The sequence below is a fragment of the Marmota flaviventris genome, chromosome 2 (genome assembly GCF_047511675.1).
Source record: "Marmota flaviventris isolate mMarFla1 chromosome 2, mMarFla1.hap1, whole genome shotgun sequence".
Taxonomy (NCBI): domain Eukaryota; kingdom Metazoa; phylum Chordata; class Mammalia; order Rodentia; family Sciuridae; genus Marmota; species Marmota flaviventris.
The window spans coordinates 185,912,149-185,938,906 of NC_092499.1; the positions used below are offsets into that span (position 1 = coordinate 185,912,149).

A 26,758-nucleotide genomic window follows, 5' to 3' on the forward strand; every position below is an offset into this window, starting at 1 on the left:
AAATCCCTTGTGGCTAGGAAGCTGCTTCAGCCCACAGGGATTGGAAAAATGACCAGTCTCTATGCTGACCCCTCAGTAATCAAATGCAGTGATCAGCAATCAAAACTCAAAACTGACTTTTGGAAGACAAAGTCCTTAATGCCCACCCCAGCAATGACAAGCCACAGCAGGAAGCTGGGCCACAGTTACCACAGATGCTGATGGAGGGAGGGGCATTGCTGTGTGAGGTACAGTATCTCAACACTCACACGCCTCTAAACCCTACCCCGGAGGGGGTGGTGCCTGGATGAGGTACAGATTCTCCAGGACCTACCTCCACATTGCCCAACTCTAAAGGCATTGTCTGGGTATCTTCTGCACCCTCACCACAGCCAACCCAGCTGGCAGGGCCACCATCTTTAAGTCCCCAATCCCTTCATCTTCTGCAACACTTCCCTCTTGGCTCTCCCTGAGCTTCTGGCTGCTCAGTGATGGGGCCTTAAATGAGGAATCAAATACCAAAGGGAGTGGCTGAGAGTTCAGGGACCTAGAACCTAGAAAGTTAACAACTGATAATGTGACTTGTCTGTGGCTTCACAACTATGTCTTAAAATAATTTTCTGAATTTTGCTTTTGAATACTAAAATACCATAATTCAAAGAAACTGAGGAACACAATTCAAACTTTGAATTCCATATATGTCCAAGAGAGAAGGTGATTTCCATTATAATAAACACTTCTACTTCAGGAAAAACAGAAACACCAACCCTGCCACCATTAGATAAAAGCACTTCATGTATTTTTGTTTGGTACCAGGGATTGAACCCAGGGGTGCTTACTACTGAGCCACATATCCAGCCCTTTTATAATATTTTATTTAGAGACAGGGTCTCCCTGAATTGCTTAAGGCCTCCTTAAGTTGCTGAGGATGGCTTTGAACTTGTGATCCTCCTGCTTCAGCCTCCTGAGCCACTGGGATTACAGGTGTGCACCACAGCACCTGGTATCACTTCATGTATCTAAAGACAAAGGCTCTTTCCCCTTGTTTAACAGTTTGAGTTGATTTTCCTCTGATGTCCTATGGCTCTCTTCTACCCAGTGATTCGGGATCTGCCTTAAATGATGTTTTGATCTATTCTTCTAGTGCTAAGAAGTGGTCAAAAAAAGGGTTGGGTCCTTTTAGATTTACCATGTTCTTTTCCCTGTACAGGCTTAAAACAAATGAACCAAAAAAAAAAAAAAGCCCAACTCTCACCCCTTTATCCATATTAGGCTCCCATGGCTTCTGCTGCCTGTTGTCCCCTCAAGTAGACAGGAAGTTAGTCCTGTTGCCAGGCAGCCTTAGAGATAGCAGATGCCCCCTGTGCAATAAATTCAATGTCCACCTGTGAGTGCATCCTCCCCTCACCCACAAAGGAAGGCCATGGCTCCTGGAGATTCCTTACCTAGCTGAAGTCCAGCCTGGGGACTTGATGTACCAAAGGGCTCTGAGCTGGCCTCAGGTGCACTGGGCTCCCACGACTCACTGTTCTCAGACACTTCTGAATAGGAGTCACCCAGCCCTTTGTGAGTTGCCGCAGGCTCACCAGTACCAGGGCCCTGGTCTTCACCACCTGTGTCTGCCATGGCCCGGGTCTCCTCACCCATTTTCTCAGCAAACCACTGCTTGACCTGCTGGGAGCTCATCTGGGTCTTGTCACAGAGGTTCTGCAGGTCTTCCTCGTACAACATCTTGTGTGTCATGTAATAGTCTTGCAGCAGCTCCCGGTTTCCAGGGGTGATGACCAGCAGCCCCGGTGGGAAGTTGCCCCGCTTATAGTCTTCGTACCACTTGAGCTGGCCGTTCTTCAGAGCATACCTGCTGTCTCCAAACCAGCGCACCACTTCTGGCCGCGGCAGCCCCGTCTGGGCCATGATGGAGTCATAGTCCTGGTTGCTTGGCCACTGGGTCTGGACAAAGAGCTGCCGCAGCAAGTGTCGCTGCTGAGCCGTCTTTTTGTAGCTCACTTTGCCAGGGGGTTGCTCTGCCAGCTTGTTCAAACTATCCTCCTCCAGCTCACAGGCAAGGAGCCCTGGAAGCTCACTCTTGCCACTGGCTTCAGTGACCCTCAGGTTCTTGAGATTGATTTTGATGGGGCTGACTTTGCGCTCTGCTGATATCTGGCTGATGGGCATTTCTGGGGAACCATTTTCACCAGCAACCCTCAGTTCACTGGCCAACTCCGCCTCTCCCCCCTCGTCCTCAGCAGCCTCCCCTTCCTCCTGACAGGCTGTCCCATCGGCTTTCTTGGTCTCCTCAGCATTCACTTTTTTCCGTTTCTCTGAAAACCAGCTATCGATCTCTCTCCGGGTCATCTTGGTTTCACTTCTCAGGCGGTCCAGTTCCTCGTCTAGAGGGAGTGGGTTTTGTGCAAAGCTGCTCTCCAGGGCTCGGAGCTGCTCTGGGGCTCTCTCCTTGTATTTGGTGGGCGTGAAGTCAGGAGTCTGGTGCCAGGATTGCCGTTTGGCAGCAGGGTGGCTTGCTAATGAGGTCGCTGTTGGGATACAGGTTACCTCGGGAGCCTTGGAGGATGGGGAGAAGGGCACCTCGGGCACAGAGTCAATGAGAATGGAGCCGTGATCCCCAGGCATCATGGCTCTGGAGCCCTTCAGGTTCCGGCAATGGTACCTCCGATCACTGAACCACTTCCGCACCTCTCTAGTGCTGAGGCCGGTGACTTTGGTCAGATGTTCGACTTCACTCTGCCCTGGGAACTGGTTCCGGCAGAAGCTCCCTTTCAGAGCGGACAGTTGTTCGTGAGACTTCTTATTTTTGTAGATGCTAGCATCGAGGAAGGCTTGGGAAGTTATGCTGGGGCAGGCTGTGAGGAGAGACTGGGCTGCGTTGACCACCTTCACGGCCGATGTTGTATTTGAACACACGGTGTTAATAGGTGCCACTGTTGGCTGCTTGGGAACAGATGTGACTGCCAGGGGGAGAGACGAGGTTGGTGCTTGCAACCCATTGGCCATCAGTGGCTGGCTGACCAGGAGTCCTCCTGCTGTGCCCTCTGGCTGTCCGACAACGTGGCCTGGGAGAGCGGCCTGGATGAGATGCTGGACATTGCCTGCACTGGCAACCAGGGGGGTGTTCAGAACTGTGATCGTGGGCTGAGGCACAGACTGGATGACTGTATTGAACATCTTTTTACGGGCATCCTCGATCTCCTCAGGGGACCAGCTGATACCTTGCTTCAGCCTCTGGGCTGTGAACCAGATCTTGAGCTGTTCTTCTGGATACTTGGTCACCACAGTCAGGTAGCAGAGCTCGGCTTTGGTTGGGTAGGGGAACTTATGAAAGGAGTTTTTCAGGAAGCTGTTGGAGTCCATAGCCGCGTTGTACGTTGGGATGCTGCTCAGGGGGATCATCACTTTGGGAAGGGCCTTGGATGTAGGCAGGGGCTGGTGGGCATGGTGCTGGGTGTGCACCGGGGCCTGCTGCTGGAGAGACAGGAACTGTGCTATACCAGCTGGCAGAACTGGCACCGTTCCTATCAGGGGCCCATTGGTGGTATGGGGGGGCTTTGCAGAGCTGGCAGGTGCCTGGCTGACTGGAGCTGCCCCATTAACAAAGGTGTGGTCCCCCTCTTTCACCTCTGCTTCCCCAGCTGATGGCTTTGGCAAGGCCTCACCCACAGGCTGGCTGGGGACATTCTCTTTGAGAGTATGGATTTTTTTGGCTTCAGCTTTGCCTTTCATTATCTTCATGATTGGAGTCTTAGTGATGATGATTTCAGCCTGTCCATCAGTCCCCTCAGCGCCGGGCTCCCCTGCTGGGTCAGGAGTGCTGGTGCTCTCAGGGATACTCTGCTCCACGACTACATGATTGTCTGGCTTGGCCACATTCCACACAAAGTTGGCTTCCCCTGAATGACACTTGGCATTGTGCAGGGAAAGCCCCTCGGGGGTTTTTGCCAGGAAACTGCACCCAGGGCAGATAAAAGTTGGATCTTTATTAAAGTCTGTGTGCTCTGAGTTCATATGTCCCACAAATTGGGTCATGTCCTGGGATCTGAAATCACAGTCTTTACAGGAATATAAATAGCCATCCAAAGTGTTCCGATGCCCATTGGCCAGTGAGGAGCCATCAGTACTGCTGGAGTTCTGAGCTGCCTCACTGCTGGTAGCAGGTGCTTCTGGGGGAAGATCCTGCTGGGGTACTTCAGGCAAGGCCTCTGCTGGCTGGGCCTCCACAATGGCATCCTGCAGCACTACAGTCTTTACTGGGATCATGCATGGGGTGGTGGATTTCCTCTTGCTGGCCATGGCTACTCTGGGTGATCAGGAGCCCAAGGATCTGACAGTAAAAGTTCCAACTACTCCATGAGGGCCCAAGAAACAGCTTCCGAGGGCAGCTTTTTCAGTAACTTGCAGAAAGTAGGTTTCCCCTATTAAACCTGAGGAGGAAGAGAAAAAACATAATTAAGATACCTTAAACTATTTCTCAGATCCCCAGACACAGTTCGCTGCTTGTCCTCCAGCATCTAGGTCTTTTCACAAGACGTTCAGTTCCCCAGCAGCTCAGATGTAAAGACTGAGTCAGGAGCCCTCAGTTGCTAACAGTACATTCCCCTGAAAAATGACCTGGGAGTGTTCCAACACTCCTTTATAGACCACAGCCATACTTCTTAGTTCTTTTCCCCCCCATATCCTTGCATTAAGTAACTCAGTTTTAAAAACAAAAACAAAAATGCCCTCTTTGGGACCTCCAAATTAATTCTGACCATGTCAGAGTGAGAACAAAAGATCCACTGTAACTCTTGTCTAAATGTTTGGGCCAACAAGGGTTTTTCTTTTCACAGCCTTCCCACACAGGAGAACACGCCTAGCCTCCCCCAGGCCAGGCACAGAGACCGGGCGTGCTGCAGTGTGTGAATGCAGGGGGCGGCTGGGCGGGAAGACAGGCCTGCCCCAAGAATGGGGCCTCTCTGGGGCCATCCCTTCTTGCTGTCTGCCACCCCGAGTCAGGCTGCAGGAAAAGAATCACCTCCCAGTTACTGACTGGGCCACCCAGATGAGGCCAAAGGTCAGGGTATCCAAAGATCCGGTTTACAGCCCAGTAGCTCACAGCGGGTTCTCACAGGGCTGTGCCTACTCTAATGACTTGACTTTACTTTTTTATTTTTCATTTTATTTTCTTGCAGTATCTTTACTGCTTCTTAAAAATATCTTTGGTCTGTTTTTGAAATTTATTTCAAAGCTGATGGATGGATTTACTTATATACAAAATTACTGTAATAATAATCATTTCATGAGATGTCATGAGAAAAGTGCTTCTGTGATCCCTATTAACATATCACCATAACCATCATTGCCTTCTTTTTAGCAAATTATAATGCTGTAATGATTAAGATAATAGTAATTATAATATTAAAATCAAATTATCATCAATACTCAATATAAAATGTAGAGAAAATCTAAATATCTCCATTCAAATTCTTAGCAAGCAAACATAGAAACTATTTTTATATTGTTTCTAAATGTAACCCTGATGACTGTAATGGTAAAAATAATTACTATTAAAAAAAAGTTGTGGTGAGAAAGAAAGAAACATTTACCCAGATTTAACTACTTGTCACTATGCATGCTTTTCACTTAATTTTAATGTTAAACATATCAACATTAAACAAAGACTATAAAACTACCTATAATTATATATACCCTTTCATCAGCCCAAATATTTTTAAAAATATTTTTAGTTGTAGGTGGACACAATACCTTTATTTTATTTATTTATTTATTTTTATGTGGTGCTGAGGATCGAACCCAGTACCTTATACGGGCCAGGCAAGCGCTCTGCCACTGAGCCCTAGCCCCAGTGCAAATACTTCATACAGATATTTAATCAGAAGGAGCACACACTTGAGTTTTTCTCACGAACATGATAATTATAAACATTTTCATTACATATTCTTCATAATTATGATAACTGGCAACTACCTAAGAATACACCACAATGGCTTTAACTGACCCCCTGGCAAAACCCCCACTGCCCCAATGTCAGGGGTCCGTAAAATGAACAACTCTGGACATACAGGGTATTTTTCTTCTATCAAGTTATTTCCTTAGGTTAAATGTGCAGAAATGGTTTATAAGCTCAAAGTATATCATTCCTAAGTTCCTTTGTATATAGGCAAACATTTTAAATTAAGTTTTGCAATTCCAAGTCAGAGAAACGAAGAATAATACAGTTAAGTTCCTAATGAGCAAATCACATTTTAGACAAATCATGGAAGACCATCCAATAGGATATCTGAAAGCGTGACAAAAGATAAAAGACAAATTGGATTTTACCAAAATTAAAAACTTGTGCTTCGGGGCTGCAATTGTGACTCAGTGGTAGAGCACTTGCCTAACATGTATGAGGCCCCAGGATCGATTCTCAGCATCACATAAGATGTACCTAGAATATATAAAGAATTTTTACAACTCAACCAAAAGGTAATAACCCAATCTAAAAATGAGTAAAGGATTTGAACAGACATTTCTCCAAAGAAGATCTATAAATGGTCAATGAGCACATTACAAAATGCTCAACATCACTAGTAGTCAGCAAGATGCAAACTGAACCCACAAGGAGAAACCTCCTGGCGCCCACCAGGAGGCTGCAGCCTAATGACAGTGGATGGAGGTCTCGGGGAAACTGAACCCTCAGGCACCGCAGGGAGGGATGGGAAATGGGCAGCCATGCTGGGCAAACAGTGCAGCAATTTCTCAAAAACTTAATACTGCATTGCCTAAGACTTAGCAATTGTACTCCTAAGTATATAAAAAGGAGAAGTGAAAACTTGCCCACACAAAAACTTGATCAAAATAGCATTATTCACAGTAATAGTAAAAATGGAAACAACCCAAAGCCTATCAATTGAGGAATGGATAAATAAAATGTAATATATATCCACACAGTGGAATATTATTCAGTCCCAAAAAGGAAAGAAGTTTTGATACACGCTGTAACATGGATAAACCTGAAAACATTGTGCTATTGAAAGAAGGCAGACACAAATGACACACACTGTATGATCCCACCTCCATTAAATGTCCGAAGTGGCAAATCCAAGGAGGCAGGAGGTAGAGTGGGGGCTGCTGAGAGCTCAAGAGAGAGGGGAAGGGGTGGTGACTTCTAAAGGTTACAAGGTCTTTTCTTATGGTTATAAAAATGTTCTAAAATTAGATGATGGAGATGGTCGCTGAACTCTGACTATATATATATTTTTAATAATTATTTTTTAGTTGTAGTTGGGCACACTACCTTTATTTTATTTATTTATTTTTATGTGGTGTTGAGGATCAAACCCAGGGACTCGAATGTGCTAGGCGAGTGCACTACCGCTGAGCCCCAGCCCCAGCCCTCTGTGACTCTATTAAAAACCACTAAAGGAACACTGAACACAGAAAGGCAGAGAGCAGAAAGTACAGCAGTCAGGTCTGTAGAAGAGGGTCATCATTGCATTTCTGAGTTTCCAATGCAGGTGACATTATGTGTGAGCCTTTCTGACTGACCTTGGTGATACTGACTTCCACCCTGGGTACAGGTGGATGGCAATGGCTGTGAACATCAGGGCTGGCAGGAGAGAGGGAAGAGAGATGCCAACTTGCTAGGTGGAAGACAAACCACCACAGGGGAAGAGAGCACGGGTTCCCAAGAAGCCAGGAGGCCAGCAGGACTTAGGAGCAGGCAGGTGCAGGGCCTTGCCTCTGTGCTACCAGCACCATGGCCCAGGGCCGGAACTGCTGTCTGCAATGGGAGTGGGTTGCCCTGGGGAAGGTGTAAGTAAATTATATGACCCATGTTTTACTTACTAAGGCTGAAAAGTGGATGAAAAGAAGATGATTTTGATTTTGGAAATAGTCCCAATGAGATTCAAAATTAAGTCTCTGATTAGGCCCAAATGATCATTCAAATAATAGACCAATGAGGGTGACACTGCTGGTCACTCTCCCAGGGGTCAGTCATTGATTACAGGCAATGGCAAAGGACTAATAGTAGAGGCAATGATAGCAACAATCGACACATACCAAAAGTCTTAGATTGTAGAATGTGCTTTTGTACACATCCTTTCAATTTATTCTCACAACAAACCCAAGAATCCCATTTTATGGTCAAAAAAGACTAGGCTCATAGAAGTGCATTAAGTGCCAGAAGGTCACACAGCTAGAAGGCAGCAGAGACCAGATAAGAACCTAGGCAGTCCGGCTCCAGAGCTGGCAACCTCAACCATCTACACACTGAGCCCTTTGAGTAACCTCTGATTGTTTGTAAAGGGGTTTCATGGCCTCCTGGTGTGATGTTTATTTCTCCAGTATTTATTAGGAAAATTTCAAGTGTACAACAAATTTGAAATAATTTTACAGTGAACACCCATATAACTACCATCTGGATGTTTACCAGTGGCTATTTTGAGCAACATTACCCAACTGGGGTAATTTTAGGCTTATTTGTCACACATTTTTAAAGGGGTATCTATTAAAAGTAGTATTTAAAGTGCAAAGATCCAATTATCTAGAAAACCATTCATCCAGAAGATACTCATGGAGCACTCTGATAAACGAGGCAGTCATGTGTGGAACTCTGCTGTTTTCTAGGACAGGTCCAAGTAAGGTGAGCTGACATGAATGTAAAGATTTTGTACCACCAAGAGAGATTCAGGGGAAAGACCATATTATTTTTGCTTTTGTTATCTGTGCTATGGTATTATATCCAAGAAAACACTTGGCCATAAATACCATAAAGCTTTTTTCCTTGGAATTTTGTAGTTTCAGGTATCACATTTAAGGCTTCAATACACTTGAGTTAATTTTTGTACATGGTCCGAGTCCAGTTTGATCCTTTTGCTCATGGATATCCAGTTTTCCCAAAACTATTTGTTGAAGGGACGGACTATCATCTCCCCATTAAGGGTTTATTTCTGGGCCACATATTCTGTCCCATTGGTCTATATATCTCTTTATGTTGGTATCATATTGTTTTATTTCTGTACTTTGTAATATATTCTGAAATAAGGAAGTATGAAGCCACAATCTTTGTTTTTCTTTCTCAAGACTTTTGGCTATTCAAAATCCTATGAGATTCTATAGGAATTTTAGGATTTTTTGTTTCTGCAAAAAAGGCCATTGAGATTTTTATAGGTACTGCACTGAATTTTTAGTATCTTTGGGTAATATGGACATTTGAACAATTTGAACTCTTCCAAACCATTAACACAGGATGCCTTTCAATTTGCTCGGGTCTTCTTTAATTTTCTTTAGCAAGGCTCTGTCCTTTTCAGTATAATTCCTTTGCCTCCTTGGTTAACTTTGCTCTTAAGTATTTTTCTATTTTTAAAAATACTGTATAAACATTTAATTTTTAGATTTCACTGTTCGTGTACAAAAACACAACTGATACTTGTGATTGAATCTGTACCCTTAAATTTCACTGGATTCATTTATTCTAACAGCTTTTGTGTGTATAATTTTCAGGGTTTCCTACAGATAAGATCATGTCATCTGTGAAAAAAGAGAATTTTACTTCTTCCTTTCCAATTTGGATGATTTTTATTTCTTTTTCCTGCCTAATTGCTCTGGGTGAGATTTCTAGTACAACATTAATTAAATATGATAAGAATGGTCATCCCTGCTTTGATACTGATCTTAGGAAAAAAGCTTTCAGTTTTTTAGTGCTGAATATGACATTAACTATAGGCTTTTCATATATGGCCTTTATTATTTGAGGTATTTTCCTTTTATTCTTAGTTTGACGAATGTTTTTATTTTGAAACAGTTTTGAATTCTGTCAAATGCTTTTTCTACATTAATTGAGATGATCATATGGTTTTTGTCCTTCATGCTGTATTGTGGTATAACACACTAACTGATTATCATGTACTGAACCATTTTTGCATTATGGAAATTAATCCCTCTTGGTCACGGTGTATAATCCTTTTAATGTGCTGTTGATTTGTAGTTTGCTAGTATTTTGCTGAAAATTCTAATGTCAATATTTATCAAAGATATGGGTCTGTAAATTTTCTTCTCTACCTTTGTCTGGTTTAGATAGCAGGGTAATACTGGTCTCATAAAATGAGTTTGGAAGTGTTCCCCTCTTTTCACTTTTTGGGGAAGAGTTCAAGAATTGATGTTATTTCTTTAAATGTTTGGTAGGATTCTTCATGGAAGTCATCTGGTCCTGGTATCTCTTTTTGGAGTAGGTTGTTGATTATTGATTCAATATTGTTACAGTTAAAGTTTAGAATTTTTATTTCTTCATGATTCAGTCTTAATAAGTTGTATGTTTCTGGGAATTTATTTCCTTCTACGTTATCCAATTTGATGGCTAATTATTTTTCATAGTGGTCTCATGATTTTTTATTTCTGTGGCATTAACTGTAATATTTCCTTTGTTTCTGATTTTGTCACTTTGAGTTTTTTTTTTATTAGCCTAGCTAAGTATTTATCAATTTTTGATTAAAAAACAAACAAACTCAGAGATTCAAGGTGGCAGATTAGAGGAAAGCTACATTTCCAGTTGCTCCATGGTTTGGGATACAGTGGGAGCAGGGATTCCCAGTGAGGTGGATGAAAGAGGGAATTAAGTGAAATTCAATATCAGACAGTTGGAATCTCTTAGAGACTCAGAAATTTGGGTGCACTGAACAAAGAACAAGAAGGTGTACATTACAGCCAAGTTGGATGCAGCAGCGGAGTGGGTTAAACACAGAGTGGAGGGTAACATACAGAGAAAAACACAGCGGACACATTTGGCATAGAAAAAAATCTGTAAGTCAAAAAAGCAGCCTAAACTTAGTGGAATGAGAGGCTGCAGAGTGAAGTGATGTTTGAAAAGTGCTCTGTTTCTCTCAATTGGCAAGCAAAGAACTGAGGCAGGAGCCATCTTGAGGAGGCCGTGCCATAGCTTGCAGCTGCAAAAGCCTGAAAATCATAGCAAACGTTGCCAGACTGTCCCAGCAAGCATCTACCATGTGGCCTAGCAGAACATGAGTGAAATAAGCACAGAGGTTGTACCCAGGGGAATTCAAATCAGAAAAACTGAGGGGATTGCAGCAAACTTTTCCTTTGAGTCTGGTGGTTTATGTGACCAGCTGAAGAGGATCAGGAATGCACTCAGGGACTAAGGCTGGGAAGGCCGCATTTGTGAGCAGCAGTGTGTGGAGGACTGGTTCCCCTGCCCAGTGAGAGTAATTCTTGGGAGGCTTCTGAGATACAATGGACTCTCTTATCAGAGACTGGCATCTGCCTGGCCCTAGGGGTGTGTTGATCTAATCTCCAGAGATTACCCAACAAAACTCTTAAGACCTGATTAGACCTAAGGCCCAGCCAAGAGAACTCCCCTCATAGAACTCTGCAGCAGCCCCACCTGTGAAGTGCATCAATTTGGTCTGTGTGAACAAACTCCAACCAACAGTACTTCCCATTCTGTTCTACCTTACACTGGTGAGAAGGAAAGCTGAGAACTATTTCAAGAACTTCTAGTTTTAGGTTACACCAGCCAGAAGCTTTGTGAGCCATACAAAGAGGAAGGGGTTAATAACCCCCAGCCTTTGCTCTCTCTCACCCAGTACAAAGCCCAAGACCAAATGGAAAGGACAGTTGGGCATAGGCAGTGACTATTGTCATCAACTTCAGTGTGACAACCTCAGTATGACAATTCTTTCATTTTTCATTAGGAGACATCATGCCCCCTCATCCCTTTTTGATGCTCTTGCTATACAGCTTGTTTGATTAATATATATTCATAAATTTTTTCCTCATTTTTAGGGTTTTTTGGTGACAGGTATTTTTCCTTGTCTTTTCAGGGCTAGAGTTTATGGTTTTTGTTTGTTTCTCTCATTTCTCTTCCTCTCCTTTCTTCTCCCACTAAAAGCCAATTTCTTTTGTTCTCTATTTTTTCTCCTTCTTTATAAACACCACTTGCTATATCTCTTCAACATTCTCTCTATTCACATTTTGAACATATTAAAAGTTCTTCTACCTTCTTATCACATTTTCATTTCCCTTATTTTTACCATTTTTGGGGAATTTTTGGTTTATGTAACTCCTGCCCCCACAATCATATTGTAGCAGTAATTAGCACTGTGGAGAATACAGTGGACAGCTGCTGTTTCATGACAGACTAGCGCATGGTTATTTGTTGTTTTTGTTGTTGGCAATTGCTACCCGCCATTCCTACTTTGGTGGTTGTTAGTGCTGTGATGTCACAGTAGGCACTGGGTCTTTATTTTAATGCTGTATATTGTCTGCTTTGGTTGTGTTATTATCTGTTTCCGCTTTTTCTGTAAAGTGCTGGGAATCTGCAGGGACACAAGCTCACCCAAGTTCTGCTGCTGAACTAAATCCAGCCAAAAGAGAGTACATCTTGCTCCACACACAAATTAACCACATTCAAACTTCAGCTATACAAAGCCTAGAAGAAAGAAACTCCCCAAACTAATGATCAGGCCCCAAGTAGAAATGGCTGGGGGTGGGGGGTTCTCAGGTGTCATTTATGGATTTCAACTCCTACAAGAAAAACAGAAAATTAACACAAAGTCTGTGAATGCTGCCCCTATGAAGGGTCTCAATCTAGATGACTCCAGGACACTTTTGCAAGTGATGGGTGTGTCCTAAAAGGACCCACACACAACACTGGAAGAGAAACCCATCTCAACATATGCATAAAACTCAACACAGGAATACAAAAAAAAAAAAAACAAGATAACAGGATGCCTCCTAAATTTCATAATTCACCAGCAACCGACTCTAAAGATATTGAAGTGGATGAAATAATCAGATAAAGAATTCAAAAGAAGCACATGAAAATGATTAATGATTTTCAAGAGTATACATCCACATATACAAAAAAAAACCCAACTGAATATATTAATAAAGTCAGTACAGGGATGAGGTTGTGGCTCAGCAGTAGAGCGCTTGCCTCACATGTGCAAGACCCTGGGTTCAATCCTCAGCACCACATAAAAATAAATAAGTGAAACAAAGGTATTGTGTCCAACTATAACTAAAAAATAAAGATTAAAAAAAATAAAGTCAGTACAGGATATAAATGAGAATTTCAGTAAGAAAAAATGAAATGTTGACAAAGAACCAAACAGGAATCTTAGAAAGACACAATATATCAAATAAAACGTTCAGTTGAAAGTCTAACAGAGTAAACCATGATCAAAGCAGAATCTCAGAGTTGGGAGACAAGTGGCCAACTTTGCACATTCATACAGTATTAAAGAGAAGAAAAGGGCTGGGGCCGTAGCTCAGTGGCAGAGAGCTTGCCTAGCATGTGTGAGGCACTGGGTTCAATCCTCAGCACCACATAAAAATAAACAAAATAATGGCATGCTTTACAACTACCCAAAAAAAAATTAAAAGCAAAGAAGTAACCATGACCAGAATAATAAAAGAACTCTGAGACAACCTTAAGAGACAAAATTTAAGAACTGCTAATATTTTAGAGGGTTGTAAGAAACAGACTAATAGAATGGATAACCACTTCAGGAAAATAATAACAGAAAAATTTTCAAACCTCAAGAATGAAATGGAAATTCAGATACAGGATGCATTCAGAACCCCAAATAGACAAGATCCAAAAAAGAACCACTCTGTGAAACATTATAATTAAAATCCTTAACATATAGAACAAGGTTAGAATTTTAAAAGCCTCAGAAGAAACACAACAGGTCACAATTGAGGCAAGCCAATCGGAATTAACTTCCAATTTCTCAGCACAAACTCCAAAATCCAGGAGGACATGGAACAATGTGTTCCAAGTTCTGCAAGAAAATATCTGTCAACCAAGATCACTAAATCCAGCAAAGCTACCCTTCCGAATGAGGAGAAATAAAAACCTCTCAAGATAAACAGAAATTAAAAGAATTCATGACTATTAAGCTGACACTAAAGAAAATATTTAAATATTTTACACAGGAGAAATTAAAAATAAATCCTACTCCAGTGCAGTGGCACACGCCTATAATTCCAGAAGCTCAGGAGGCAGAGGTAGGAGGATTGCAAGTTCAAGACAGCCTCAGCAACTATAAGAGGCCCTTATCAACTTAGCAAGACCCTGTATAAAAATAATTTAAAAATTAAATGGCTGGGTATGTAGCTCTGTGGTAAAATCCCTTCGGTACCAAAAATAAAATAAAACAAAAAAAAACTACTCAACAGAAAGTCCCAGATTGACTCCAATATAACAACACAGGGTGATTTCAACACACCCCTGTCATCAACACATAGATCATCCAGTTATAAACTCAGTGTAAGACTGGACCTGAAAAATATTATAAATCAAATAAACTTAACAGACATTTATAGAATATTTCATCCAATAACATTATTCTCAGTGGTTCATGGAACCTTCTTCAAAATAGAACATATTTTAGGCTACAAAGAAACTCTTAGCAAAAAAAAAAATGATAGAATTCATTGCATCTTATCATATCAAAATGGAATGAAATTAGAAATCAACAACAAAAAGCCTTATAGAAACTACATAAACAAACAGAAACTGAACAATACACTTTTGAATGATGAATGGGTGATAGATGAAATCAGGGGAGATTTAAATTTTTTTTTGTTTGTTTTCCAGCATCTTTGCTTTCATTTATTAGAACTATTTGCTATACATACTTGCTGAATGTATGCAGTAACCAAGTCTTAACTTTAATTCAGTTTTATCTCTAGTAACTGTCAGAATGCTGTACAAACATTAAGTTTTCAATAAATACTTATTAGAAATTTATTGAAAGCATGGTTTCTTTATTGATTCTTGAACTCTAGATGCCAGCATTATAATGTATAAACTTCAACCAAAGCACACTGATATTTAATCCACAAAGCAATTTTGGGAGATGAAATATCTCTTGCTAAACTTTTCTCATTCACCCAAATATTCTTTTTTTTTAGCTGGGTCCTCCTCAATTTTTAAAATTTTTTTATTCTAATTTGTTATATATGATAGTAGAATGCATTATAATTCATATTACATATATAGAGCACAATTTTTCATATCGCTTCTTGTATCAAAGTTTATTCACACCATTCATGTCTTCTTCATACAAGTACTTAGGGTAGTGATGTCCACCTCATTTCACCATCTCTTTTTAACCCCCTTCCCCCACTCCCCCCTCCCTCCCCTTTGCCCTATCTACAGTTTGTCTAATCTTCCCATGATCCCCCTCCTATAAAAATTCTTATAATGAAACAACATACCAGAACCTCTGGGACACTGTGAAGGCACCTCTAAGAGGAAAGTTTACATCTGTGAGCTTCTACATAAGAAAATAAGAAAAGATTCCAAATAAAGAATACAATGATACATTTCAAGGCCCTTAAAAAAACAAGAACCAATTTCAAAAACAGAAGGAGGAAATAATTAAGACCAAAGTCAGAATCAGTGAAATAAAAAATAATATAAAGGATCAATGAAAAAAGAGTTGATTCTTTGAAAAGACAAACAAGATTGATAAGCCCCCAAATTAATAAAATTAGAGATGAAAAAAAAAGAAATCACCACAGATGTCACAGAAAAATCAAGAGGATCACTAGGGACTATTTTGAAAACATACTCCAATAAATTGGAAAATCTAGACTAACTGGATACATTTCTAGATATATACACCATAACAAAATTTAATCAAGATGACATATAAAACCTAAACAGATGGATAACTGGCAATGAGATAGAAGCAGTAATAAGAATCCTTCCAACAGGAGTGGACTCAGTGGTCTGAGATGTCTCCAAGCTGCCAGGAGACAACATAATGAATGGCCTCAGTGACTTCCTATAGTGGGAATAGGCAGCAAGAGTTGGGCCCAGGAGGCCCAGGAAGGGCCGGTGGCTGAAGCTACTCAACCAATGGCCCGGGTGTGGAGCCCTGCTCACAGGCCCATCCCCAGACTCATCCTGGGCTTGATACAGTGCCAAACCTTCAAGGGCAGTTTGGTCTTTTAGGAAATAATCAGCGGTGATCTTCTACCAATATCTGGACAGTTCCCCCATGGTCCCAGTCATATTACACCCAAGATACTGAGGAACACCATGGGCTGTTTGTGGAAGGCTGCAAGGTGAGGGAAGCAGTCTTTGATGAGAATTTCCCTCATTGGGACTCTGATGTTGTAGCTTTTACTCTAGCCTTGAATGCCTCTGAAGCTGTCAGTCCTCTGGCCAACTGAATCAACTGTGATAAGATGACTGGTAAGGTGACTCTCTGCATCAAAGGCTAAGATAGAAGCCTGTGCCCTGTGTAGTTAGTCATTAGGAAGGAATGTAAACCAGAAGAGAATATACAGAATACAACCATGCACATGGAATGAGGAAGCACACTGAGAAAAAGAAATAGAACAGCCCTTGAGACTGTTGGAACTTGCTTCCAAAGAAGTCCTGGGATGTTTCTGACTTATCACTTTGCAACTACTGAGTGATCCTTTTTTGCATTTGTGAAAACTCAGATTTTCCATCTTAAAGGATAGTTTTGCAAACAAAGTCTATGAAAAAGTGCCAATTATAGAACCCAAAGAAATTAACCAAGATGACAAAAGAAATTAAATAGATATAGTTAGGAATCTTTATTCATTAGGATTGGAAAGCTATTGAAAGAACTTGGAAATTTCAGAATTTGTGGTCATCTCATTATCAGCCTACAGATAGATCTTAGTGTAAGACTGATTTTTTATGTATTGTGAATTACTTTAGATGAATAGTAAATAATCAAATATGAAATAAACACGTGTTTATTATGAGATGCATATATTTGAAAAACCATGCAAAATTGGGGTTGGTGTGGGAATAGATTTTTTACATTAATGTTTAAACAAGATATGGTATGAGAAGTTAACCTGCTTATCCTCTGTCTGCCAGATTGAAAATTATTCCTAACAGGTATCATTGTTCGTGGTTTGGGATTTTTGGTTTGCTTTTTTGTTTTGTTTTTTTGGGGGTTGTCCTTTAAAAAAAAAAAAAAAAACTATATGCCTTCAACAGTTTCCTAACACATATACAAATTGATATTATAGATATTCTGCTTTTTTCCCCTTTTAAAATCAAGGTGTAATATGACAAGGCAGCATAATATATGCCTCTATCAACATCTTGGGTTTTTTTTTTTTTTTTAACACTTTTTTGGGAGATATGTTAGTTTTTCCTTACTTTTTTTTTTTTTTTTTACACAATATAAGGCTGTATCTTGATATAATGAACTTGTCATCTTTTGGACATCTTGATTGTTTCCAAAATGTTTTATTATTTTCTGTGATTTTGTACATGTTTATTCATTTCCCACAGAGTGGAATCTCTTGATTAAGGGGGGTGGGGGTTACCAGGGATTGAACTCAAGGGCACCCAACCACTGACCCACATCCTGAGCCCTATTTTGCATTTTATTTAAAGAAAGGGTCTCACTGAGTTGCTTAGTGCCTCACTGTTGCTGAGGCTGGCTTTGAACTCTTGATCCTCCTGCCACTGGGATTACAGGTGTGCACACCCCCAACCCCCAATGCATTGGTATTTTTAATAGGTATCATCAGAGTGCCCTCCTTGGGATTCTACCAGTTTATCTCCCTTCAGCCAGTGATTTCTGTGCCTATTTCTCCACAGCCCGGCCATTCAGATCTGATTTTGAGAGAATCTGACAGTGAAAACTAATTTCTGTCATTTTAATTTGCATTTCTCTGTGAAGGCAGAAATATGTTTTCAATATGTAAGAGCCATTTGTTTTGTATCTCTGTGAACTGCCAGTCCATATCCTTTACTAATTTCTTTTTGTACATCAATCACTAAAGAAGTTAGCCCTTTGTGGTAAGAGATGGAATATATTTTTTCAATTTTGACTGCTTTGGATCCTTTTGCTGTACAGAAAAGTGTTTTAATATAGCTGGATATATTCAACTTTTCTTCTTTTGGGGCTTCTAGAGTTTGAGTCATACTTAGAAAGGCTTTGTCACTCCAAGATCATGAAGGAATACTTTGGTTTTATTTAATTTTTTTTAGTTGTTAATAGACCTTTATTTATTTATATGTGGTGCTGAGAATCAAACCCAGTGCTTCACACATGCCAGGCAAGTGTGCTACCACTGAGCCCCAGCCCCAGCCTGGAATACTTAACAATTAAAATTGTTATTTTTTTGGAATACCTTAGGTTCTGGGAGTGCTATTGTACCTTCATTACACTTCTTTTCCAAGGTTTTTCTGGCTATTCAGTTTCTTTCCTACTGTGGAACTTCAGGATCAATTTGACTCCTTCCAATTTTTACAAAAGCTGTTGCTGTTTTTATTTGGGTTGCAGTAAATGTACATGATTTAAAGTGAAAATAGATGTCTTCCTCTCCAGTAATGTGGTAAGTCCCCATTTATTTGTATGCTTTTCATGTCCCCAGATGTGTTTTTTTTTAATGTTTATTTTTTAGTTTTAGATGGACACAATATCATTATTTTATTTTTATGTGGTGCTGAGGATTGAACCCAGTACCTCTTGCATGCCAGGCGAGCGCGCTACCACTTGAGCCACATCCCGAGCCCCCCCAGACGTATTTTAAAGTTTCCTTCATACAGGTCTTGCATATTTTTTTTTGTTGTTGTTACAACTGTCTCAAGTTTGGTTTGTTTGGGGCTATTGTGAATGAAGCTGTGCTGTTTGTAAATTGAATGCTACTGATTTTTTTCTTCATTCAGTTTTTGGTGCTCTATTAAATTTTCTGTATTCTCTTTCCAAAAAGGCTTCCAACAAAGAAAAGCTCAGGACCAGATACATTCTCAGCTGAATTCTGCCAGACCTTTAAAGAAGAACTAATGCAATACTCCTCAAATTATTCCATGAAATAGAAAGGGATAGAAAACTTCCAAATCCATTTCATGAAGCCAGTTTCACAAACCAAAACCAGAAAAGAACAAGTCAAGCAAAGAAAACTAAAGAACAACATCCTTGATGAACTCAGATGCAAAAATTCCTAATAAAAATAATAGCGAGTCATATTCTTTTTTTATATTTTTGTTAGTTATTGATGGATCTCTATTTATTTATTTGTTTGTATGTGGTGCTGAGAATCGAACCCAGGGCCTCACACATGCTAGGCAAGCGCTCTACCACTGAGCCACAGCCCCAGCCCCAGCAAGTCATATTCAACAACAAATTAAGAATATTGAACACCATTGACCAAGTTGGTTTTATTCCAGTGATGCAAGGATTGTTTAACATAATGCAAATCAATACATGTAATTCATCACAGAAATAAAATTAAGGACAAAAATCATTTAATCATCTCAATAGATGCAGAGAAAGCCTTTGGCAAAATTTAGTATCCATTCATGATAAAAACACTGAAGAAATTAGGGATTTATCATCATAAAGGTTATACCACATATAAATTAGGAATTTATCATCATAAAGTTTATATACCACAAACCCAAAGCCAATATCATAGTGAATGGGGAAAAACTGAATGTCTTTCCTTCAAAATCCCAAACAAGACAAGGATGTCCACTCTCACTACTCCTATTCAATATAGTGCAAGGAATTCTAACTAGAGCAATTAAGGAAAAGAAGAAAATAAAAGAATCCCTGAACCCCTCCCCCCAACCCAACAAAAAAGCCTCAAAAGAAAAAAAAATTTAAAGGAAAGGAAGAAGTCAAATTATCACTGTCTGCAGATAATACGATTCTTTATTTAGAATATTCAATAAAAACTTCATCAGAAGACTGCTAAAGCTAATAAATAAATCAAGATAGTAGCAGGGTACAAACTGCACCACCACCACCACCACCCCCCACAGGAATAAAGCTAACCAGGAGGTGAAAAGAACTCTACAATGAAAACTATAGAACACTGAAGAAATAAACTGAAGACAAAAATATAGAAAGATCTCTCATGTTCATGGATAGGCAGAATCCATATTTTTTAAATGACCCTACTACCAAAAGCAATATACAGATTCAATGCAATCCCTATCAAAATACCAATGATATTTTCTTCACAGTCCCACAATTCCTTTGGAAGAATAAAAGATCCAGAATAGCTAAAGCAATACTAAGCTAAAAAAAAAACAGTGGTAGAGGCATCATGATACCTGACTTCAAATTATACTAATGAGCTAGAGCCACAAAAACTGCATGGTACTGGCATAAAATCAGACACATAGACCAGAGGTACAGAATAGAAGACAGAAAAACCCACACATCTCCAGTCATCTGGATCCTTGTCAAAGGTGCCCAAAGCACATGTGGGAGAAAAGATAGCCTCTTTAACAAATGGTGCTAGAAAAACTGGGTATCCCTATGTAGAAGAAAGAGAGTAGATCCTTATAGCTTACCCTGCACAGAACACAACTGAAAATGGACCACAGACCTAGGAATTAGTCCAGAAACTACGCAACTCCTAGAAGAAAGTGTAGGGTCAACACTCCAACATGTAGGCACAGGCAATGATTTTCTCAATAGGATCCCCAAAGCTCAGGAAATAATGCCGAGAGTTAGTAAATGAAATGGCATCAAATTAAAAAGCTTCTGTACAGGAAAGGAAACAAGCAGGAATACGGAGAACCTACAGAATGGAGAAAATCTTTCCTAGCTACTCTTCTGACAGAAGATTAACATCTAGAATATATAAAGAACTCAAAAAACTTAACACTAAAAGAAAAATAAATGCAATTAATAAATGGGCAAATGAACTAAGCAGATACCTCTCAAAAGAATAAATACAAATGGACAACAAATATATGAAAAATGTTCAACATCGCTAACAATTAAGAAATGCAAATCAAAACTAAATACAGTGAGATTTCATCTCACTTCAGTTAGAAAGGCAGCCATCAAGAATACAAAAAATAGGGGCCAGGGTTGTGGCTCACTGGGAGAGTGCTTGTCTAGCATGCATGAGGAACTGGGTTTGATTCCCCACACCACATAAAAATAAACAAATATAATAAAGGTATAAGAAAATGTGTCTCATGGTTATTTAAAAAAAGAATACAAAAAAATAATAAATTCTGGAGAGGATATGGAGAAAAAGGATCATTTTTACACTGTTGATGGGATTGTAAATTAGTACAACCTCTATGGAAATCAGTATAAAGGTTCCCCAAAAGAGTAGGCATGGAACCACCTCAGTATTTATCCTAAAGAATTAAAGTTAGCATATCTCAGCAGCACATGCAAATCCATGTTTACTGCTGTATAATTCACAACAGGAAAACTATGGAACCAGTCTAAGGTGTCTGTCAATGAATAAGTGAAAAGAGAATGTAGTGTGTGTGTGTGTGTGTGTGTGTGTGTGTATATATATACACACACACACACATACACACAATGGAGTTTTATTAAGTCATAAAGAACAATGAAATTATGTTATTTGCAGTACAATGGATGAAATTTGAGGACATTATATTAAGCAAAATAAGCCAAATTCAGAAAGTCAAGGGTCATACATTTTCTCTCCCATGTGGAACCTGGAGAGGAAAATGGAAAAGAAAGCAAGGTGGCAGGGGGATCTCATGACAACTGAAGGGAAAGGGACCAGAGGTAAAGAGAAGAGGAGGACAGAAGGGGAAATGCTGGAGAATGTTCTTGGCCAAATTATATTGTTATATTGTGTTCATGTATAAACATGTAACAACAAATCCCACCATTATGTACAACTATAATGCACCAATTTAAAAAATAAAATGGGCGTGGGATGTAGCTCAGTGGTGGTAGAGCGTCCTAGGTTCAATCCCCAGTACTGCAAAATGATGATGATGAGTTGATGATGGTGGTAGTAATGACGACATTGATGATAGAATAAATGTATAACTCAGATAAAAAATCTTAATTAAAACCCAGTTCTTGGGATGGGGATGTGGCTCAAGAGGTAGCGCGCTCGCCTGGCATGCACAGGGCGCTGGGTTTGATCCTCAACACCACATAAAAATCAAATAAAGATATTGTGTCCACCTAAAACTAAAAACAAACAAACAAAAAAACAAGTTCCATTGATTTTTTTTCTATTCTCTAATTTGTTTATTTCTGTTCTGATTTTTATTATTTTCCTTTCTTCTGTTAACTTTAGGTTTAGTTTGTTGTTCTTTTTTTTAAGTTCCTTAAAGTGTAAAGTTAGGTTTTGATTTTGCAATCTTAATTTTTTTTTAATGTAGGCATTTATAGCTATGAAGTTTCCCTCTTAGTACTGCTTTTTCCGCATCCTATAAATTTGTGGTTTTGTCTTCATTTGTCTCAAGATGTTTTCTAATTTATTCTTTAACTCATTGGTTGTTTAAAAGTGTGTTAATTTTTGCATATTTGTGAATTTTCCAGTTTTCCTTTTGCTATATTTTTAGTTACAATACTGTGGTCAGCAAAGATACTTGGTATGTTTTCAGTATTTTTAAATCTGTTATGAGTTGTTTTATGTGCTAGCATGTGATCTATCCTGAACAATGCTCATGTGGACTTAGAAGAATATGTATTCTGCTGTTGTCTGCTATACAGAGTGTTCTGTACATGTCCAAGGGTCCAGTCAATCTACTGTGTTAGTTATTCAAGTCTAATATCTCGTTCTTGAGTTGATTCCGCAAATAAAGAAAATGTCCTTTTATCAAAGTTTTCTACCAGAAACCACAGCAAACATTAGATCTAATAATAAACATTTGAGTAAAAAGACAGAAATTCTACTATCACTAGTCAACACCGTAGTGAGAATTACTATACAGTGAAATAGTTGATTAAAAAAAGAAACATGAGAAATCTTCATTAAAATGTAATGGGACTGGGCTGGGGGCTGTAGCTCAGTGGCAGAGCACTTGCCTTCCACATGTGAGGTACTGGGTTTGATTCTCAGCACCACATAAAAATAAACAAAATAACGGTATGCTGTCCATCTACAACTACAGATTTTTTTTTTTTTTAAATGGGACAGAGCTGGGAATATAGCTCAGTTGGTAGAGTGCTTGCTTTGCATGGACAAGGCCCTAGGTTCAAAATAATCATCATCATCATCATCATCATAATGGCTGGGGTGATAGCTCTGTTGGTAGAGTGTTTGCCTTGCATGTGTGAGGCACTGGGTTCGGATTCTCAGCACCACATAAAAACAAATAAATAAAATAAAGATATTAAAAATGCTTAGTTAAAAAATAAGAAAAATGGGAGCTCATAACCCACTTGAATCAAATGTATGAAATATGATATGTCAAGAGCTTTGTAATGTTTTGAATAACCAATAAAAAAATAAATAAAGTAACAACAACAACAAAAAAAAAGAAGACGACAGCTAGGCACAGTGGCACACACACTGTCATCCCCAGTACTTGGGAGACTGAGGCAGGAGGATCATAAATTTGAGGTCAGCTTGGATAACTTAATGAGACCCTGTTTCAAATAAAAAATAGAAAAGACTGAGGTGTGTCTTAGTGGTAGAGTGTTTTCCTAGCATATGTGAGAATCTGGTGTAGCTCAATAGTAGAGGGGAGCGGAGAGGGAGGGATTGAGGTTGACACCATTGTTTGCAGATGAGGGGACTGTCTAAGAAGAAAATGCCCTAAAAAACTAATAAGAAAACTGAGTAAGATTATCAGATAAAACAAACTTACCCAATGATCAGTATACCCTGCAAACTGGGTGATCAGCAGTGGAATGATATGAGTACCTGTTCCTGCAGCGTTGAGCAGTTTAGTGTAACAGGAACAGTGTTTGTATGAGAAGGGGTCCTGAGACCTACCACAGACGCCAAAGCTTTGTCAAACTGGAACCCTGCTTAGCAACCTCATCTTGTTGAAGTACTGTCTGCAACAATTAACCATAAATTCCATGAGCTTACCTATACTAGGGAAGTGGGTGGAATTTGGATACTCATAGTTCTCAAATATTAATTCCAAAACTAAACGAATTTGACCATTCCATGGTCAAAGACCTTTGGCACCCTGAAATTCATAAAGGCACAATCCAACGCAGAATTCTCAGGAAATGTGCAGTTTTTACATTCTAAAAAAATAGCTATAGGGGCTGGGGTTGTGGCTCAGTGGTAGAGCACTTGCCTGGCATGTGTGAAGCCCTGGGTTTGATTCTCAGCACCATGTATAAATAAAAATAAAGGTCCATAGATAACTAAGAAAAATATTTTTTAAAAATTGCTATAGTTACAATCATTCTAAACACTTCATATCTGTGAAATTACATTATTTAATTGAAAAAAAAAAGCATAAACTCCCATGCACTGGAAATGTCAAAATGTCATATTAAGGCCAGGTGTGGGGAAAAAAAATAAATCAACAGATTCTCCCCTGAAATCATGTCAGCTGCTCTAGAATTCAGCCTAGGCTACAAGTTATAAAATGAACAAGAACCTCTGAAAATGGCTGTTTGGCATGAGTCAAGGGATCCCAATGGTGGCAATGGCTGCTATAAACTCCCAACAAAATCAGCAAGTTCCATCTCAAAAGTCTTCTGAGGCAGAAGATAACATTACACACAAGAGTGAATCAATTTTCACTGATGGTGCTATATATACACTAGAAAGTCCAGTTCAATTGTTCATGAACTTTCAAATAATAATCCTTCATTGTCCACTGAATTGCCTGCCTTCAGAACTGAAGAATATCAGCTATGGGTATTTATGTGAGCTGTAAACATCAGAGAACTTTCTCTAAATAACTGTTCCTTGTGCTTTCTTCTGTAGACGTTGGTTTCAAGCACACAACCTTTCTTAGAGAGGTAAGAGGGCTTGCTCATGCCACAATGCTTCCTTCACAACCAAACAATAGTGGAAATTAAGTCTTCAAAAATACAGCATTTGGGGCTGGGGTTGTAGCAGTAGAGAGCTTGCCTTGCTTATATGAGGCACTGGGTTCGATCCTTAGCACCACATAAAAATAAATAAAGGCACTGTGTCCATGTACAACTAAAAATTATTTTTAAATACTACATTTATTCTTTCTCTATGGTACTTAACATATTCATTTTAACTTTAAAATAAATTCAATGTATCTATTCAAAGATCTAAGATGAATAGAGTAATATTCAAAGAGAAGTTATCTGCTTTTATAAGAAAACATTCCAATTTTATACAAAGCACATTGAAAAATGAAATTAATATTTTTCTTAGAAAAACAACTACTATTTAAGAAAAGGAAGAAATGACGAACCATCTCAACTGCAGTGATGTGAACTTTGTACTTCTTTAAAAATAGCGATATTAATAAAGTCAAAACCCTCACAAACAAAAATCTACCACTACCACCAGTGACAACAGATAATGAATTTATTAATTTAGCCCTGGATACTCCAATGACAAAGATATGATAAAAGGGTGGCTGACTGAAATTGAGCCAATAATCAAATTCAAATGGACTTTAAAACAATGGAAGCTTAAGAATTTCTAATGTGCTTAATCACAGTTCTTTCAACTGGAAAAGAAAAGGCTGGAGATTCTGCTGACATCTGAGATGATAAGAGAAAAATTTTCATTACTTCTATATATCAAAGATCAGACATTACTGAAATGGAACTAATAATGAACAACTTTAGCTTGTGTTTTGAACAATGTTCAATAAATGCTACTGCAGAGATCCCTTAAGCATGTAATCGTTCTTGTCATTATTACCATGAAATTTTACAACTGCAGATTTTAATTCCTGTGATAGTTATATCTGAAGTTTAGTAAAAAAAAATAAATTTGTTTTAGTGACCTTGTTCAAAGATGATGAGACCGGAACGTGAAAACAAAAGGGTAAAGTTCAAGAATCTCTGGAATGACTACATATTCATATTTCATGGACCAGCCATGAAAACTCACTGATTTTATGTATCTTTAGTTCCAGTGTATTTGATTCTACTTTTATTAACTTAGTAAACTGGGTGCCCATATGTTGGTAAATAATAACTTGAGAGAATCTTTGCCTAATTGACATCCTAGAAGTTCTAGAAAGCAGCTTCCTCCCTCTCTTCCTTTATCAGCAGCTTAAGCTTACCCAGCACTAACTCTGACCACAATTCCAAGGCTCCACATCAGATTTTTACCCATGCATTGGTCTTTCAGTTAATAATATTGGGAAACAGGACAAGATTTCTCATATCAGTATGAAAACAGAAGTCAATAACTCAACAAAGTTCACTGTTAAATTATCATTAGCACATTTGGTTGACCAACAGAATTTTAAAATGTCTGAAATTGAGATCAAGTTGATTTTGTTAAATTTCGTAGATTAAAAATGGCAAACAAGAAATATAACAAGGGTACAAAATCCTGCTCAGGATGTTAGAGTAAGTGCTCTGTTCAATATAAATAAAAACTTCATTTGCAAACATGAGTCATGCCTTATTCAATTCTAACAAACCCAAAGCAAAAAGCCATTTTTCAGACAACCAGGGAAACATGAACACATTCTAATATTTTAGTTTATTTCTCCTGTGTTTAAGAAAACACTCAGGACACTTCGTGGTTTAGAGAACAGCAGTATCTATCACCTGATTCTGAGTGGAGCTCATCTGGGAGAGTCTTCTGTTCTTTGTGGTACCTGATGGTGCTGGAGCATCTAAGATGGTTTCACTCACACATCTGACTCCTGGGCCAGGACAGTTAGAACAGCTGGGGTCTGTTCAGCATTCACTCTCTTTACAAGGCACCTTGGGTTTTCCCACAGCATGGTGGTTAAGAATAAACCAACTTCTTATGGGATGTTTAAGTTCCAAGAGAGGAAGCAGAAACTACAAGTCATCTTAAAATCTAGGCCAGGAATCTGCAGTGTCACTTTTGACTTTTTTGTCAACTGGTCAAAATAAGCTACAAA

At 39.2% G+C, this 26,758-nt stretch overlaps 1 protein-coding gene across 9 annotated transcripts in view; it reads right to left on the reverse strand.

The window, feature by feature from the left end:
* Positions 1-26,758, reverse strand: part of Zhx3 (zinc fingers and homeoboxes 3) — a 115,247-nt gene that overhangs the window by 1,480 nt on the left and 87,009 nt on the right. For all 9 annotated transcript variants that reach the window (XM_027945242.3, XM_071608923.1, XM_027945241.2 and 6 more), the window contains one exon: positions 1,425-4,415. In XM_027945242.3, the coding sequence (XP_027801043.1) occupies positions 1,425-4,284 (2,860 nt within the window). In that variant the 5' untranslated portion in view covers positions 4,285-4,415. The remainder of the gene's footprint in view (positions 1-1,424; positions 4,416-26,758) is intronic.